This window comes from Centruroides vittatus, unplaced genomic scaffold (assembly GCF_030686945.1).
Source record: "Centruroides vittatus isolate TY-2023 unplaced genomic scaffold, ASM3068694v2 contig_458, whole genome shotgun sequence".
NCBI classification, from domain to species: domain Eukaryota; kingdom Metazoa; phylum Arthropoda; class Arachnida; order Scorpiones; family Buthidae; genus Centruroides; species Centruroides vittatus.
This window is the reverse complement of record NW_027122254.1, coordinates 227,339-248,199: the sequence shown is the minus strand read 5'-3', so window position 1 is coordinate 248,199 and position 20,861 is coordinate 227,339. Positions and strand designations below refer to the sequence as shown.

The following is a 20,861-nucleotide window of genomic DNA, read 5'->3' as shown; positions in this document are numbered from 1 at the left end:
TTTAATAATTTTTTTTTTTTTTTTTTTTTACTTTCTGAAATGATCTCGAATAGTTTAAACTTCATCAATCATTCAATTATTATTTTTTAAATCAAAACATTCGTTATCTATAGAAAAACCTCACCTTGTAATTCCTTTAAATTTTTCAAGTTTAGATTACGTAATATATATATTTTTAAATTATAATTATTACAGCATCTTACCTTTTAAATTTAAAGATGTAAAGTGCTGTAAAGTGCGGGTTATATAAAAATGGTCAATAAACTTTGAAATATTTTTATAATCAATCAAAATCTTGAAAACGAACTAAAACGATTCGAGATCGTTCACTTTTCTTGAATATTTATGCTTAAAATATATATATATATATAGTGGAATTGTAAGTCGAGTTCAATATAGCAATCATCAACATTTCTAACTTAAGACACTAAAAAACGGCCCATAAATCATTCTTTAACTCCTTTCCTAGATATTATTGCAACATATAAATCAATCTAGGACGAAAGGGAGAAGGGAATAACCCTTAAATTTTAATCCAAACTCTAACCTTAACTATAGAATATTGGCAGGAAGATTCAATAAAGGTCCCAATTCTACCTTCCTTTCACTAATCGACAAACATATTAACAGAGAACACATCCGTAATTTTGGCTGTCATCTCATGACCTTAACAGTAATTACTTTTATGGATTTATTGAGGGATTTCTCTAAACAATCAAAGCGGATCTTCTGCCCTTTTTTCCACTATATGCGGGTGCTATACCCGAAGTCTGTTCAATAAAACCGTGTAGAAGTTTAAGAATACCGAATATCACGCCTTAACTCAACTCTTACCCAGCTAGCACCCTGTGAAGTAAAACGTGCCTAATTGTACGCGTAAACCCATTTAATTTCTTGTTGAAAAGTAGCATTCTTAGGTGCTACTCTTGATGAACTCTTTTTTCTGTTAAGAAAGAACGCTGAAAAGTAGCGCCAGGGAAGTGTTAAAAGTGTAAAAAATTGAACCTGAACGGTATACAGGGTAAAATTGCGAGTATCTTTTACTCTTGACCGCAGCACGCCTTTGCATCCAGCTGATTTGTTGTACGTGTCTGATCCATTACTTCTCCCTGCTAACGGCACTTCTAATGCTTCTAGAGCGAAAAAATCGATCAAGGGTTCGCATTTCTAACATATTCTATATGAAATTGGTACTTTTATTGTATTTTCCCAACTGAAAAACCTCTTACTAGAGGCGAGAAACTCGTAGATTCAATAGGAATTCTCTGCAGACTGAGAGAAAGAAGAGACTATTGTCATCATAGAAAAAGATGAATCATTTCTACTCCTAAATCAAGATAAAAAACTAAAAATTTTTACATAAAAAAGAACTCGTAGTATAGTTCAAAAGCAAGTTCGAATCTATAACCTTGGAAAAAACATGAATAGAATTCCTATTTAAAAAAAAACCCCAAAATTGACTGTACTCAATCAATTTTAAGCAGAGCTTAAAGAATGAATATTCCCTATAAGTAAAAATATTATAAAGTATACTAAAAATGATTATAATTTTCAATTAAATCCAATGATTTTCAGAAAAATGACCTCCTAAAATCAAAGTTTTAAGTCCTAGAGATAAAAAAAAATATTCTCATTTAAACGAAGGTTTTCTGTGCGTAAAATACTTTTTGTTTTCAAATAATTTCACTAATTTATACAGTTAAAATATCTTTTTTCGCGTAATTTCGTAATTGCAGTTCAAAAAAAGAAGAAGATATTTTTAACTACAGAAATTGATGAAGTTAAAATAGCTGTTTCACATAATATCATCGATTTTTTCATTTACTATTTTCTTCTTCCTCCCCCAAGTAATTTTATCAATTTTTGTGGTTTCGAATGTCTTTTTTCCATTAATTTCAACGATTTCTATAGTTAAAATGAGTTAGAGAGTTTTAAAATATCATTTTTACAGAATTTCAACAATTACTTTAAGCACAAAATATATTTTTCGTGTAATTTTTACCAATTTTCATGATTCTTTTAATAATTTCCATCAATTTCTGCAGTTTTTTAGATAATTTCTATACTTAAAACGTATTTCTGGATAAATTTTTAAACAACTACAGTTAAAAGTACCTTTTTAAAATAATTTTTTCACATTCTAGAGCGTAGCATTACTTATTTTAATCTTCAAAAAATATTTTTTAAAGAGATTTTTCTAACCAAGTATTAAATCACATCTGTCAGGTACAACAGTTCGATCTACAAGTCATGTTTTTCGATATTATTGGTGGATTTTGCCATTTTAAACTTACTAAAATGCATCCTTTTGAAGTAACAGAGCTTGTTCTTTGTTTTTCTCAAAACAACTTTAGCGATTTCGACCATTTACATCATGTCTTCTGGAGTAAGAATGCATCTTTAGAACAACAGAAAAATGGGAATAAATCACAATTCGCATGTCACTATAAAGCCCCACCTTTATCGGAAATCGTACTCTAATGCGATTTTTATACGTAAAAAGGAGGAAACGTCAAATTTCTTGCTAAAATAACCCAGAAACTTATTAAATTTTAAATAAAAACCAAGCTGCTTGATTTGAAGGTTGTTAAAACAACAAAATTCGATAGAAGTGAGGAAGATTAGAACTTTCGCTGGACAAACTAGAAAAAGTAAGTTAATATCGCAGAAATCTCCCTATTTAAGGTAACTTGCGATTTAAAATCTCAAAAAATCCCTGCTTAGAACAAACACTTTCCTACGTTTCTAGCCACGAAATTGAACCCAACCAGAAAAGATGAAATCGCGTGTCTGATGACGTATGTACTGTACGTCATTAATATTGTTCTTGTAACGAAATAAGGTCACGAAACACCCAATTAAATACGCAATACACACTCTCAGGGAAGTTTAGAAGCTTAAAAATGCAAATAAAGTCATCCTCTTAAGCCATAACTTTAAAAAAATCGAAAGCTATAAAAACCTTCAGGAAAAACGAAATACAAGAAAAATCTAACAGTGGTCTTAAAGATGAGAAGAAGAAAAATATCGAATAGATAAAATCTTATTTCTTACGAAATAAAACTTTTATGAATCAGCACTTCTTTCTATACACATCTGTGCTTTGCTGTTGATCATACTACAGGATTATGTCAGCTACAGCTGCAACAGAATAGGAAAAATAAGAAAAAAAGATATTTTTTTTATTGTTCGCAATACACGATAATATACGAGATTTTCCCTTCTATAAAAGAGCTTCAATAAAATAAGGAAACTCGTAAGATGTATCTTTCAAGGATTAAAAATTACCTTTTTTGTGTGTATTTTGAAAGATTCTAGCATTAAAATATTCAAATTGCACGCATTGCAGCGGGGTATTTTTTTATAGAAAAGTTGATATACAATCCATATAAAAGGATATAAGCCATACGCTTTATCAAATAACTCATAAACACGCGCGCATTACTTTAGCTTCTTATGCAGAATATGGAAGATTTTACAAAAGATCTTTGAGTAAAATATGAAAATCAAAAGATTCCGTTTAAATGCAGGATACTATCCTGTAGCACAGTGATTCTCAAAGTGGGGGGCGTGAAAAATATTTGGGGGGTCGCTGAAAAATTGATGCCAGATCAATTTTTTCAAATATTTTATAAATTTACTATGGATTCATATTTAGAAATAATAGAAATAAAAAATATATAAAATAATTTTTACTTAAATAAATTGCACATATAAATAATAATAATAATATAAATATTTAAATACGAGCCTAACCCCCTCCCTCCGGGATGTTTTTTGACACACACTTATTCTTCGGGGGTCCTTTGAAATTTTTAAGTGCAGAAGGGGGGTCGCGGTCCAAAAAGTTTGAGAAACACTGCTTTAGCAGGTCATAAACTGTTAAATTCATCTAAGAATCTTCTTGTAAATTAATAATTACGATCATTAGGATCAAACATATGCATCAATACATCTTTATAAGAGAGAAAAATCTGTTTATAATTCTTCCAGAACATTTTTTAAAGCCCTCTTTATAAAGATATACTTCTATAAAACTACAAAGGATCCTCTCTACATATGATTCTGTTTAAACCATTAAACGATCCCTATTGATCCTTCTGAAATTCTGCTGATTATACGATCTTACAGTAAAATATTAAGCTCTCCTCTATGTTAAGATCCATCTGTAACTGTTAAATGTCTGTAGAATTACTTTATGAATAAACCTTCCATAATTTATTGACATTTCCTTCACTTCACGATGATTCTTTACAGTAAGGAAAGGATATTTTATAACAATATCCTCCAATGAGTTTCGCAAAGTCTGCTTCATTACACGATCTGAACTATTAAAACTATTTTATTTCTTTTTAAAGCTATTAAAACAATTAGTTTCAGTAGAAATAATATTATGAGAAGGAAAGGAAGGTTTGATCGATATAAAACCGCTTCGCTACGAAATTTAGTATAAACAAGAAAAACTTTTAGTAGAGTCCTTTCACACTGTACGAAGTTACGCTTTGTTGCACGCAACATAAACCCCGATATAATATAGAAAAACATTGTTAGGACTTTTATTTGAAGTGTAGAAAAATGAGCAGTAAAAAAGAGGACAAAAGTAAAAGTTTTACTCCATCAGAAACTTAAGTAGACATAACAGTTTTACTGTCTCCTCCAATATGTTCTGGCATGATCTTGCTATTTCACTGCCAGCCTTGATTCCAAATTTGTCTTCCTGTTTAGCGTTAAGTACTTTACTTTTTCCATCCCAAATAGTTACACTCGGCTATCTTCAACATCTGTCAGTGTTTTTGTTTAGAAAAACACAATTATTCGACTAATTTCCTAACAAAGAAATCCTATTTACACAAATTATTATTGGCAGCATCCCTATTATTCTTTCGTCTCGACAAAGAAAACTACTTTTCTACTGCGTGTATCTTTAATTAGGTAACGTTTTCCGTTGCGACACGCTGAAAAATCTTATTACCTAGCATCTGTAGAAACGAGAAAATATGGAGGGGGGGGTAAAAAAAGCCATTTAAAAATGAGAATTGTATAAAATTAAAGCATGTACACGAGTAATGTTCTCTCAGCTGCACCGTTCACAAACAACGTCGATAAGATTTAATGACGTATCGAATCTAAAATGCCTTGCTCTTCTTTCGTGTTTAGATCGATGTAATTGCATAAAATGGACAGAAAAAATATCTTGTTAACGATGTTATAAAGACGGGGAAACATCGAAAAATACGTGTTGCGAAACTAAGAATTCGAATGCTAAAATACCACTATAGTTACCATAGCAACGTAGGTGGGATCGATCAGAAAAGATGAAGAGGATCTAGCAAACATAGACTAAGATGAGTTTAATATTAAACAAACAGTAGCCCGGCTTGATCCCGTTGAAACACCCCCTACTCGTCGAAGGAACGAGCGATTAGTTCTACACCAAATCGTGCAAGCTTTAAGAACTTTTTAAATCCCCCAAACAATCGAGTTTAAATGCATTTTAAATCGATCGAATATCCCTTTTTTTATACATATATATAAAAAATCTATTTTCTAAATAGAAAACGTACGCCTCATTTCCTAAATAGCTTTTTCCTTCTTGAATTGCGTAAAAAGATACGCTAAGAAAATCGATAAAATTAATTCTTCCTAATTTTAACAGAAAATCTATTGCCTAAACATCCAAGTTTCCTGCTTCCGTACGCAGAAAATAATGTAAAAAGAGGAGGAATAATGATAATGAAAAGGTGGCTATACGATTTTATTTATGGTGAAGAAAAAGCTGAATGTCGGAAGAGACAAGCTGACAGCTTCCATTTACGAATACCGTCGGTTGCTATGACGACAACACACACTCGCAAACCTTGGAGTATGCATCCCACCAAATCACAATCGAGTGGCATCGAACGTAATCGAGAAAAATATATGTATATATTTGTGAAAAAAGCAAAAATTTTCCACCTCTTCAACGACGTTACATCAGAGAAGGCCGAATACCCTATCAATAATGCATTAATGCCCCCTCCTCGAATTACTATTCTCATTTTCTAGCTTATGGAAACGACTTTTCTCACCCATCACATTCTCATTACCGAGTAATGTCGCAACAGATAAGTTTAAGCCGAGTGATATCTCGGAGAAATCGAACGATCTGTTGTCTGTCCTGAAGAAATGTCACGTCAGCAAATGGTGTGTGTCTGTGCGTGTTTTCCCCCATCTTTCGTACGAAAGTTTCAAGTTTTCCAAATGGGATCGTTATATCGAAACGACTTTTAAACGAATCCAAGAGTTCAATTATCCAATCAATCGTTACCATGCCAACAAGCAACACACCTTAAAGATCTTTCGAGTCTTTTGAACAACTTGTGTACATAGTAAAGGGCATGGGAGGAAGCTAAGGACTTCTGAATCTACGTCGTTACTTATTCTGTTCTCGATTCCTCCACTTTCTCGTGTGAACGGCCCTCTTTATGGGTCTTTTCACTTTGCAACAAATCTGTTTCGTCATTATTTATTCCATACGCGATCCTTGGGCTTTCATACGAATTGTTACTGATCAAGAAAAGATCAAGAAAAGATCCAGAGCAGAAGTGTTGCTACTATTATAATCCATCTCTGAGTTCTACGTATTAAACAGATATTTTCACGTATAAATCATCACTCAACATTAAATTCGACCCGATTTACAGAAGAATCTTCACAAAAATCCACCCTTTCCAATAGGCTTCTGTTAGGAGTTTATAGAAGCTAGCTTGTTGTAAGTTATCCTAACATTTCATCAACTTTAAAGGGTTTTTAATATAAAAAAGGATCAATATTAAGTATTCTAGGATGATCTACTTACTCTACACGCAATTATCAATGAAATATATTTGGTTCCTTCAAATGAAGCAGATTATAATGGCAACACTGACGATATTGAGAGAGAGCAAGGCGCCACTGTACAAATAGAGGAGCACACCTCTGCCGGAAGGGACTATTTTAGATTCTTCGGTCCTGCATTAAGTGTATTATGCGTGTAAATCCTTACATGTACAATAAATCACATACAGTACTTGCAGTAGACATCTTTTCATTTGAAGGAACCAAATAGAAAGACACGTGATACAAAGCTAGCTAAAGCATTGGTTATAACATATTCATACTAAAACCCACTCAAACGTACAGTACATTCTATGTAGAATCAACATACAAGACCTACAGACGTTTATGTATTCCATACCCAAGTTCCGCTGTTTTATACAAGAACTGATACTCCCAAAAATCCAAGAATAAATGCTGAGATATGGGGTGGCTTATTCTATACACGTTTCTCCTATTGCAACGTGTACAGGACCTATACGTAACCATTAAAAGTAGAAAGAAGTAAAAGAATCGCGACATCCTGTGGGCGTGTGAAGCGTCTCTTTATCACTGTTCACAATTGAAAAACGTCCTTAAACACACACACCTAACAGGAAGATGGTTAAATAACGTTTTATCTCCTTTTTTACAGTGGTCGAAAACAAGTTAAATAATTCATTCAGTGTACTAAATCTTTTAGAAAGTTATTTAATCGATAAAATTCTTCGTCACTTTCTGTGATTTCTTGCAAAGAAAGAGGAAAAATATTTTTAAAAATAAAATAAAGTATAACTCACATTGTAAATCTAACGACAACAAATGGGATAAAATTCGTTTTTGTGTGATCGAATTTTTAAGTTAAAAATAAAAAACTATAAAGGTCACTTACCAATGTTAGGATGGTTAAGTTTGCGACAAATTCTAGCTTCACGTTCTAACTTCTGGAAATCTAAAAAATAAATAAATAAATATAAAATAAAGCTTGAGAACTGATACAATTTCTGTATAAAAAAATAAGTTATCAACGCTTGCACGTCTGATATAACATAAATTTTTAAGAAAAACACACACACACTTTGGAGAGTTATTCTGCATCAATTTCCTATAAAAATAACTACTACAAAATTCGAAATTTTTTCAAAAGAGTTACATTTTTCTTTATTTTAAGTAGGAGAAAATTCAGAAACTTTTGCCACTATATATGAGTTTATTATGGCGCTTCATATATAAAACCAAACCTCGATATAATGCCCTCATCGGATGTTCAGTATATACAATACATGGAATAAATTTAAGGCGTAGTAAGAGCAGAGGATAAACAGAAAAATGTATGTGCGCATATATATATTTCATTTTTAGCATCCTGATATACAATCCTGAACGGTTTAACTGCCACGAATAGCAGGAATATATGTGGCCGACCCAACAAACAAAATAGGAATAAACTGTTCTACGATTCCCAACCGGGATGTAAATCTTTCAAACATCTGCTCGGCTTCGACTCTCCCAACAGGTGCTACACATCACTTCAAATTTAAAAAAATTCCCCTTTCATCGTCGGCACGACGGGCATATTCTGTATCGAATTTCGCTTTGCGCGTTATTTACATAAAGATTTAACAAAGCTTTAAACAGAAAATGAGAACGATAACTAATTCATTAAAGAAAAATATTTCAAAGATGCCACGGCGGCACCATAGTCCCATTCTCCATATTGCGAAAGGGGACTATAATACTAAATAATTTAAGTGGTTTTAACAGTTAATGCTGTTTGGATATAAACTGAGTAAAACGAGCCGAAAATGATAAAAAAATTATTGAAAAAATAATAATTTAAGCGTATTATAACAGGATTTTCCAGCACAGAAAAAAAAAATCCAGTAACGAGTTGCATAACTTTCCCGGCAATAAAGCTAAAATTATATGAGACGTCATCTTTTAGGAAATTTTAATTAGTAATATAAACTTTTTTTGATATTATAAAATGGTAAAAAGCTTAATTTTGTGAGTAAAGACGAAATTTATTTTTTTTAAAAAGTTGTAACTGATGATGATAAATAAAATCTTCGTTAAGTCCGACCCCACTCGAGATACGACTCATGACACTCCTCTATCTCACCCACCCCTCGACCTTCAAAATTTAATAGCATCGACCCCTAATACGCAACCCCCCTGCAAATTTTCGACAAAAGACAGGAATTATTAAGCTTCAACGTGGGTGGAAAAAAGTGTGCCTTACCACACACGCTAACATTCCTACATACAGAAAAGATCGAGTTTTTTTTTTTTTTTTTTTTTTTTTTTTATTTATGAATCTCGAGCTTTCAAGGCATCTTGAAAAGTCCCCTAAACCCAAAAATGTAAAAAGTTGGGTGGATGATTTTTTCACCGATCGCTATACTTTCCCTCTGTTACACATAACAGGTGGAAAAGTAAAAATTCACCTTCTACCATAAAAATTAAGCATCAGTACCCTATTTAATAATGATATTTGATACATAAACAATAAATAAACAGTTCTGTTGTTTACAGAAAAAAAAGAAATATATTCAATTAATAAATTTCTCCTTAAAACCCCATTTCCTGACGTAAAACCGGAGAAGAAACAATTCCGAACTTTTTAAAGGCGTCAAAATTCGATTTTCCGGTATAAAATAATTGAAATAAATTCGAAGTTTAATTTGTAATTCGCTCGAAACAAAGCAATAGCATCGCACTCAATTAATGATAGTTTAATATGTATCTGAAGGGAGTTGAAATTAAGCCAAGTACTTCGATCCTCATCACTCCATCCTCTGTGTTACCTTGATAGATAACTCAGCAGATGAATTTCCGCATCCATAAGGATATAGCGGATACACCGTTCGATAAATCAATTTTTTATGACGTGTAACAGACCCAAAAACAAGCCATTAGCAATGCAGATTAATGGATTGTATGGTAGAAGAACGATTTAATTAAATCTGATTTTTTAGCTTTTAGCTTTCTTTTAATGGAAGATTGATGTACATAAAATTTTGTTCCGTCCTCATTGAGTTCGAGAAAATTTCTTCTCTATTATTTTCCAACGTGTTAAAGTATAATGTCACAATCCATTATTAAAAATGACTTAATTTCTAACGAATTATATTTCGAAACTATTTAATTCTTTTATCTAGCTAATACCTTCTAGATAAAATGAAGAATATAAAAATCTAGACTGCAAACTTCACTCAAAAAATAGACTAAAATTTTATATACAGTTGAAGATGTTTAATTTAAAACAGTTTAAATCTATATTTTGAGATGTGAAGCTGTTTTATATACTACCTTCTTGTTGAATTTCATTGTTACAGTTTTTAGTTTTTGCAGATAAACAGACTGTTCGATGAAAGCATATTTACTTATGCTTTTCGCAAAATCTATAAGACATTTTCAAAAAATACAACATTTAAAATTTATTTTTCTAATTAATTAATAAATTGGGCCTACTATCGTTTATTTGCATTAATACGTATGACAATAGGAAATAAATAGAGAAAATTAAGAAATATATGTGAACATGGACGTCCGAAAGGAGCAAATTGCCGTGGGCCTAGACGAATTAGAGTCCTTATACAGTATTTACTTCCTTTACTTTAATATAATATTTAAACCTCAGGCCCCATTACCCTCCAGACAGCGCGAGATGTGAGTACAGTATACTTAAACCCGGAAATAAATTCAAGATGGTGTTTTGTGTTCAAGGTCATTTTCTCCATTTCGCAACCATTTTCATCACTTTTTGAAGTAAGATTTTTTAAACATAAGCTTAAATTTCATCAATATATTGTACAAATTCCCTCTTACTCTCTCACAATGTTTATTTTTACCCAACTATGAAGAATCATAGAAGGGTATAATCTCAAAAGTGATTTTCACTCTGAACTGGTAGCAAGAAGGAAATTTTTGATCTAATAAGTTTATATTTTCGTTAGATATATTATTTATTAAAAATATTATTTAACGTTGTCGTCCCTATTTAGCAAATGGCAGTATAAGCCAAACAAATTTTTTTTATCTAACTCATTAAAGTGATTTAAACTAACAAAAATAGCATGACTTAAGGCCATTCAACGATTTAAGACTGCTGATTACGAAGATTTTAATTGAATTAACTATTAAGAAATTCTTGATTTGCATATAAAATTAACAAACAAGGCTAATTTTAGTATTATAGATTATTAAAATTTTATCAGTTTATTCTTACGAAGCCATTTTTATCCCCTTTTAGCTTCATCAACGAAAACATCAGTGCGACTTTAGTATTGTAACTCTAGAAAATAATTACTTTCATCCATTAAATTATCAAATATCTATACAACCGGAACGGAATTGTAAGGTGGCTTTTCATTAAAACTTCATAAAATTTATTAAATTAGAAACCTATATAAGATTCCATTCAGATATGAAAGGAACTCATTTCCGAATCGATCATTTCCACCAGACGTGACTTTAATGTAGAAATATCTTCATTTCTTGCACAGATAGACGTGCATTATATATATATATAATATATATATATATATATATATTTGTGTGTATGAGCAGTGGTGATATTCGAAATAGTTAACAAAGGGTTCGCTAGCAGAAAATTTTTCCCTGACAATCACCGACAAACGAAATGGAAGTTTTGGCTAGAAATAAATACAATACCTTTTCTTGCGATATATCTAATAATCAGTGGCGTATTTGAAACGTAAGGGGCCCTGGGCGAAGACCAGGTAACAATAGTATATTAGTGCTCTCGACCTTGTTTTTTTTTTTAGGCTGAGAAATTTTTCACCCCAAATGGCACTACTCATAGTAGACAGATCTCATCATCGCTCGAAATACAATATCCTTTTTATTTCGCTGTCCATAGCCCGACACGTGTTCCACGGCCATCTTGTATTATTTCGCACGCGTGAGATTGTGCGATCTCTCTTGTGACTGGGTCTAGTTTCGAGAACTCTCTCCAATCGATCGCGATTAAACCTCGTTTCGGTCGAGATCGAAACGGTCGAGAGAGATCGCGCCAAGACGTAGTCCCCGACCTCGCTCACAATCTACATTGAAATGCTCGGTGCGAACGGGGTATAAGGCTCTAGTTTAGTAGTATTACAGAGTATAAAACGTATATTTTAATATATTTTTTAAAAAAACAAAACCGCTGAGAAATGTTCCGTGTGTTTAACAAGGTTCGGAAAACTGAAAATTTTAACAACGGGTTCGGCCGAACCTGTGCGAACCCGCCGAATATCACCACTGTGTATGAGTAATTGTCAACCTCTCGGGAGAAGCACCACTACTATACCCCCTACTTCTCTTCTGCCAAGTGGAATAAAAAGCGAATCATAAACATCGAATATCACAAGAAAAAATAAAGTGGAAACTTCATAAAGTTGGATTTACTCGTAGGCAATTTATTAAACACGAAAAGGAATTAATAAATGCGAGAATTAAACAAGTAATCTTTCTTTAAACAGCTATTCAAGCTCAGATTCCTCATAAATGACGTCACGCGACAAAACGACGTCCTTTGAGTAGGCATTTTTTTCCTCCTAATTAATATCTGGCAATTATATAAAAATTTTCATCCAGAATGCCACAAAAAATCATCAGTAAACGATCCGTACAAAAATCAGATCGATTAATAAATTACTTTCTGAGTTACGAGATTGTTAGCGTAAGTAGACGGATACCGCCTTTATTATATAGGTTTGAATAGGTTTTTTAATTAAAATCGGTTAGTGTAAAAGCATTCTTGAATAGATAAAAGGTGTCGGAAGAAGAATGATAGCCCAGGCGACAGGTTGACGAACAGGAAGAAAGACAAACGTCTAGAATAACGAGCAGCAGCAGAACCAAAATACAAAGTTGGCTGTACCTCCTGGCTATTCAACTCTTTCGGTAAAGGGGGGTCAGCATAAGGGGGAAATTTCCTCCATTTTTTTTTAGTTGTAAAGCTATCGTTACTTATCTGATGAGTGCAATTTCGGAATAGAAGTAGTTCTGTTCCGTTGGCCCGCTTTTGTTATCTAAACAGTGCAATTGCACAGCAACTTAACCTTTCGGTTACGTTGTGTAACAAGAAAAAAAAATGTAAAATTTTAAAAACAATTTTTCTTGGTTGAAATGCCAATAAATTGTTATCTTTATTATTATTATTATTCAAAAAGAAAAAGTGAAAGCAAAAAATAAAAATTCCATTAATATTCTAAGTCATCCAGGAAAAAAAATGTTTCAGATTTTAGATAAGAAAAAGAAAGAGGGATAGTCTTTGTAATTTTAAACTTTCTTACATATATATATATAAAAAAAATACAATTTTTATGATTAAATGAATATAATCCGATAAATTTTATAATTAAAACAAAAACTAAAAGGAATTTTTTTTATATGTAAAATTCATTCATTTAGACCTAACACAGATCTGAAAATCTAATTATTACTCTTAGAAACTTAATGGATCATTTAAAAACTTAAGATCATAAATTTTCCAAAAAAGTTATGTATTGTACACAAAAGTATGTTGTTTCCATACAGAAAATAAAGGCAATATATTATATAATTAGCTGTACTAATGTCTTTAATTGCAAATAATTTTTTACTGTATGTTTTAAAAAATGGTTAATTTCTTTAATAATTAGAAAAAAATTATGTTAAAATTTATCTCAGAAATTGGCTTAAAATCTTAATTATTCCTTATCAAACTTAACTAGAATATTTAATAAACATTAAAAAAATCAAACATTTTACATAAATATATAGAAAAAAAAATATATATATAATTTTAAAAAATTTTTAGTATCGTTTAGTCTACTGAAAAACTACTAGCATATTTTTTATAATTAATGTTAATGATAAAAATAAAATAAAACTTTAATTAAAAACATAAAATTAACTTAACACATTCTGTTTAAACTGTAAAAATTAATAATGAAACCCTGAAAACAAAAGTAAAGAGAACTAGAAGTGAATAAATATCTGATAAAGAAATTGTCCTGGTAATAAAAACAAAACACCACCTTTTTCCTTACTAATTCAGCATCAGATAGAGAAAAATAAAAACAATTTTCTGATATCAATTCAGTATCTGCACCAATGTTCCTCTAATTTTTTTGTAGATGAGTGGAATGTATACTTCTCTAAGCAAAAAAAATTTTTGCTGAACAGATTCTGAGCAAAAAATTTTTCTGAGCATATATATATATATATATAAAATCTTATTTTTTCCTATAAAAATCAAAATAATTAAAGTAGAGATTAAAATTCATTTTAAAACATACTTCCATACACAATATTATCTTTTGTCAATGATTTAATGTATTTAATCGAAATATATGTAGCAATAATCATGTTGCAAACAGAGTGAGAAATAAGTAAACAACAATTCAAATCAGTGTGCGTGCTCGCCTGCGTGGCAACAATTTGAGCAGTGTGTGACCACGCAGCTTAGAGGGAACATTGATCTGCCCCACTAACTATAAAACATTCACACCTGTTCAGAAAGAAAAAATATTTATTATTATTAAAGACAGCAATTATACCAGTCACAATGAAGGGAAAAGTATAAAGACAGTTGTATCATAGATTATGGCTAATTGCACACAACAGATCTTTACACTAAAGGAGACTAACTTAAGAATACAAGTAGCAGAAATGAAGATGCTTAGATGGATGTAGAAGTAATAAAAGATGATCAAATAAGAAATAAGTATATTCGAAGTACAGTTAAAGTAATTGATATTTCCAATAAAATAAAAGAAAGAAGACTATGTTGGTCATGAGAAGAGATGAACGTTATCTTGGAAGGCAAGTCATAAACATGGAGATTGGAGAAAAGTGAAGTACCAAAGTAGAGAAAAGACCAAGGATAAGGTAGATGGATATAGTTGAAGTGGACACGAAGAAATAGAGGTTGAGGAAAGATATGACTACAAATCAGATAAATTGAGAAAACTCATCAGTAACCCTAATAAAGTGGGACAAGCTGAAGAAGAAGAATTAAAGACAGCACTTCTGTTATATTAATGCTTTCAAATTAATTAGAGTTCAGTTTTGGAAATCACAATTGCATTAAAACTGATGTAATTAAAGAGTTAATTCAGAAAACTTGATGAAAGTTAATAGAGAATGTTCTCTAATGGAACTGCTCATTATTCATTTACACAAAGGAAACATGTGTTAAATAGTTAGACAAACAGAAAAATTCCAAAATTTTTACTAGAATTGTTCAATCTTTTTTTATGTACAAGTTACTCTCATTAAGAGTTTCCATGCTTCAGTTCAATTGATCTCACCAAAAGACTTTACCAGTTGTAGTAGGTAATTGTTACACATAAGAGGCAATTGATGAACCTTTCAATGATCCAATGACAATAAAAAAAGGGGGGAGAGAGAAAGAAAATCAGTGACTTATCACTAATGATCAATTCTTTTTTTTCCCACTTCCCAGCATTTAAATCTATTAATTACAACACATCCAAATTATCTCTTAAATAAGAATTGCACCAAATAACTAGCATTATTTCTGATGCATTTCAGGCTAGTTTTCATTTTTGACTGCATATATGTTAATATATTCAATCATTGAAATTTTTATGTAGATAACTCTTCATTTCTAACTCAAAGTTTCATTCAAATCTAATTTCTTAATTTTAAAATATGCAAAATAAGATGGCTGACCATAATTTAAATATAGCTTTGAAAAAAGCAGTTTGGTTTGCAATTATTTAAGCTACATTCTCATATTTTTGATGAAAGAATTTTTGCCGTTATCGGCAATTTTATAATATTATTCTTAAATATATTCACTTCTCACTGTTTAAATTATGCATCTAATTATAAACTCAAACAGTAATGTTATAAAATGTTTTAAAATTTAAGTTTTTTACATAGTGTACTTTTAAATACAAGCTAATTAATTTTTTTCTTAAATTCTTCACTTCATAATAATTTTTAATTTTCTATTTTACTGCTGTACATTAGTTTGTGTATATTTTTTACTTAAGAAATATCTTATTTTAAAGATTGATATTCAAAGAATAAACCTAATAATATATCATTTTAATAACAATTAAAGTAATATAATTAAAATAATGTTTAACATTAGTAAAGCTACAAAGACAGATTTATAGTACATAAATAAAAATTAAAATTAAAGAAATTACTGACCCCTAGATGATAATTTCTTTGTATTAATAATTTTTGCAGCAAATTCTAAACCAGTAGATTTCTGTACACATCTTCTAACGATGGAGAAAGCACCCCTAGAAGTCAATGAAAAAAATTAAAACTCTGTGATATATTTAATCATCTAATTTTAAATAAAATGATGCAATAATACTAATAAAATACTAATCAATAGAATTATAATTTTAAAAAAGTGATTGTAAATATAATAAATAGCTTCTAAATTATTTTAAGTCTATTAAAACAATTCTTATAAAATAAAAATGGCATTATAATCTTTTATAAGACATATTATAAATAACTAAATCTTAATAATTATACTAAAAATACTTTAATTTAGGCTTTTCTATTCTAAAAAAAGCCTAAATTAAAGGCTATTTTCAATTAGAATACTAAAAAAAGCTAATATATATTTAAATCAATTAATACACAACGATTTCTTTTTATGTATTAACATACAAAAGCCCGAAAAATTAGCATCGAACGGCTTGTAAATCAATGATTCATAAGCGCATAAACAACATTAAGGCGGGCTTCACCGCATGACACGTCATTAACGTTCATCAGCATGAAGTTTGTATCTTGTAAACCGCATCGAAAACGATTTTGGATTATCCAGATTTGAACGAATCGATCAAACTCGCTCTACTAATTCAGAAGATAACAGAGGTTATCTGTAAAATGAGTGAGTACGGGAAATTATCTATATATTCGCTTCTAGCCGCGCCCAAAACGTGAATATTCGATACTTAAAAACTACCCACATAACTTAGTCATCATCATCAAGAAGGTCGTGACGGCAACTTTCAACAAACTTCTCTAAAGTTGGCTTAATATACCGCTATGGTAACAAAAATTTACATTATACCGATCCGTAGCGACATAACCTCAGCCAGTTAAGTACTTTGTACGCTTATTTAAAAGAAAAAAAAAACACTTAAGAAATGTATAAAGTAGGAAATCATAAGAAGTTTTAAGTATTAAAACTATATTTTTGTGCCTTCACAATAATATAAAGAACACGACTAAGCTTCAACTAAAATTTTCTTTTTTAGAGTAAAACACTTCGCTTCTACAGCAACAGAAATCGTAATTCTGCAGCATCTATAAGTCATTTTAGCTTAAAAGTAATGTTAAAAATACATTCTTCCACATACTTGTTTGCCAGAGTGTATAAGATGCACCCCATTATCAGAAGGCTTTTTCTTTTAAATAAAGTACTGCAATTTTTAACCAATGGCGTGTAAAAAATGTATTTACATACAAATTCCTTTTGCATACCAATAAAATGTACGGTATTTAAAATGATAATTATTATTATTTAATTAAGAATATTCAAGAGTATAACAACTTAGAAGAATATTCAAGTAGAAACAACAACAACTATGCATCCCCCAAATAAAAATATACAGAAAGGAGTGCAAAAAGTAGGTAAGTCAGAGGGAGGCAAACGGGGTTCGAGTAAAAAATTCCACAAATTATAATTGTGAAAGTGATTAATATATGGAACCTTATTTCCTCAACCATGAGATGCTTTATCAGAGTTAAAATTTCCTGTCTCTTAAAAAACCCCTCAAAAATTAAATAATTAAATAAAATTTATTGATGTAACTGTCTCCAAGATTTGTCTCCCCCCCAGAAAATTTCATGGTTGTGAATTTGAGAAATACAGAGGTTTGGTGAAAAGTTCATTATTTTTTAATCTTTTATTATTTTGTATTCCTTATTTGTGATTTACGCATACGAATGTTTTCTATATTTTTTTCTCTAAAGGTTTTTTCCATAATAAAAACTGAATACCTACTTTTGCACCCCCGTATATAATATATATATCGACGTATAAGACGCACCTCATTTTCAGAGAGTATTTTTCGGAAAAAAAAAATATCTTCCCTGGCAAATACGGTATATAACAAAAGAGAATTGCATTTTATCGAAAAAAATAAGAGAAAAATAAAACTATCCTTTTTATATATTCGCATTTTCTATATTTTATAACGTAGTAGAAAATCGCATCGCCATATACTAAACAATTAATGCGCTTAAACAATTCCAAGATCGATTTAAAAATTTATTTTTAAAACTTTTACAGTAAATTCTACACTTGTTAATAATTAAAAACACATTTTTTAACCCTCTAACAAGGTACCTGGCGTTAAAAATGAACATTTTTCTGCATCTATGCCAACAAAATTCTATTTACTATCGTCTATTTTATAATAAAAATTATGTTTGTATGTTTATAGTAAAGCTTGTAATCATAAAAATCCGCTCTATGTAATAATAATGCGTACTTTTTATGACTCTAAAGTAGCGAGAAAATAATTTAATAGGTGTTTTCTAATACACTTTATTATTACACTTTATATATCCTTAACCTAAAAATACGCATTCTACGCTTCTACCGCAGTAAAAATTTATTTGTAAGTTTACTGTATTTACAACATCCCGTTTTAAACTCAACTCCTCCCCCTTTATAGGTAATTATACAAAAAAAGAAAAATATATTCAACGTTATAATAACGATTTTTTGATATAGCAATTATTTATTTTTATTTACTCTAGTAAAATAATTTACTAGCGTACTTCTACGGTAACAAAAAAAGGTATTACGTTGCATCTAGTCATAAAAACTAATTTTCTACGCTTGTTTCACCAAAAATTAGCGTTGAAAGTGTTATTAAATATAGTAAAAAGTGAGCTTTATATATTTATTATGGGGTTTTGTATAATAAAAATGCATAAGAATGTAGAGTTGAACGTTAAAGCAAAGATTCCTGAAATTATCACATGCAGCATTTACAATCACATGAATCTGTAAAAGGTCGTTTACATTATTCACTATCGATCCCTGTTAAAAGAGTACTTCAGCTGTAACACATTCAACTAAAATTACTTCTTTAGCCAGTTAATATAACCTTATTTCTGTATTTTCAATACAGAATCTTAAAGATCATTTTACTCATTACATAAACTAGAAAATTAGATTCAGAATTTTTCATCTAAAGCGTTATTTTAAAATGCTTCTGACACTTTACAGATTTCTCTCCCATTAAATAGAAGTTGAAAATTTCACCCTGCATTTAAAAAAAACTCTCTATATATAAATCTAATTAAAGCTATCCTCAATCTCTATCAACCAAAATTTAGTTAGCAGTATCATAAATTCAATAGATCTATCATACATTAACTTAGCATTATGCAGTAGTACAGAAGGGAAACTGCAACAGTTCTGATTAATGTAAATCACGCTTGTAAATTAGTAGCAACTTTATACTATTTAGAGGTAGCAACCCTATGGGAATTTACTGAATAAAGCTAACTCCAGTTAAGCAATGTAATTAACTTTTAACTAAAACTTTTACTGCTCTAAATTAATTAATTCTTCTAAGTCATAAAACAAAAAACATTCAAAATGTTATCATCTTGGATTTTTACCATATTCTATGAAATTTATATTTAATAACAAGTTTAATTTTCTGTTATTGAAGTAAATTTATATATAATTTAGCTATTTTAATGTATAAGCCTGCTATTAATCCCAACAATTCATTTAGTTTGTGTTTTCAGAATGGAATCTTGAATTTCAACCTCTAAATTACTAGGAAAATGAGAAAATTTCACTAAATGAAAGATTTTGAGCTTGTAAAAGTATAATTAATTGAACACCATCAAATTTATAGATTATATAACTCTTATGAAGTTATAACTCATATAATTTTATTGAATTTAATTATAAATTAATATACAAACATATAATAATCTTGAAATTAAATTAATGCTTTTAATGCTTGCTTTAAAATATTTATACATAAATTTAAAAATTCCTGATATAAAGTTTAATTAAATTACAGTATATATGTATATATATATTTTTTTCTTTTATAATGACAACACACACAAATCATTTGGCATTACTAATCATAGAGTATAGTTTAAAGCCAACAACATAATAGATTTAACCAAAAATCTTGATAGATTAGTTTTTTTGTAGCATATATTATGCTCTAATTGTTAATCACACAACATACATAATACATAATGATAAAATCAATTCTATTCCTCATAAATCAGCTAGTTTACTGAATTTGGATAAAAATCACATTAAAAACATCAATTACTAACAGTAAAACTTGTGCTTGTATCATTTCAAATCACTAAGAAAGTGATATTTACACATTAACATAATTAAATATAAAAATTATTACAATTTATCCACATTGTAAACAGTCAAAATAATAATTTCTAAACAACATCCAAGATCCAACTCTCTGGATACTGTGCGCTAAAGTATAATTCACTGTACATAATGTCCATTTATCAATCTAATTCCATTACACATTACTCAACAAAAAACATCAGAAACTGGAAACCAAAAGAACAAACAAGACAGAGTTATCATGTTTCTAAATATTTAGCTCTAGTACACACTTAACAGATATAGATTTAATTACACTGTATCAAAAATAGAATTATACAATACATCTGTCTTAAAATATAACTATAAATGAACAGAAATTTAAGATGCAGAAAAATAATTTGAATCTGTTTGAGGAAATTGAGAATCAATTGTGCTAATGAGAAATTAAATAAAATATTTACATAAGAAAGCACATCTTATCAAAAAGCTTTTTTACACTTCTAAATTTATCTATATTAATTTTTCTCTAATTTTGACTTTGAGTTATGAACAGAAATGAACAGCTTATACAATAACAAATAATGTGAAATATTCTAGTTTATACGATAATAGGATAAAGAAAAAAATATATAAGGCAATAAAAATAAGGGAGAAAGTTTAGCCAAGAGGACTGAATGTAAGAAATGAA

At 29.8% G+C, this 20,861-nt stretch overlaps 1 protein-coding gene across 6 annotated transcripts in view; it reads right to left on the bottom strand.

Moving 5' to 3' along the window:
* Window positions 1–20,861, bottom strand: part of LOC136977394 (calcium/calmodulin-dependent protein kinase type II alpha chain-like) — a 196,249-nt gene that overhangs the window by 126,137 nt on the left and 49,251 nt on the right. For all 6 annotated transcript variants that reach the window (XM_067272859.1, XM_067272858.1, XM_067272856.1 and 3 more), the window contains exons 2-3: window positions 16,015–16,109; window positions 7,727–7,786 (exon numbers count right to left, since the gene is read on the bottom strand). In XM_067272859.1, the coding sequence (XP_067128960.1) occupies window positions 7,727–7,786; window positions 16,015–16,109 (155 nt within the window). The remainder of the gene's footprint in view (window positions 1–7,726; window positions 7,787–16,014; window positions 16,110–20,861) is intronic.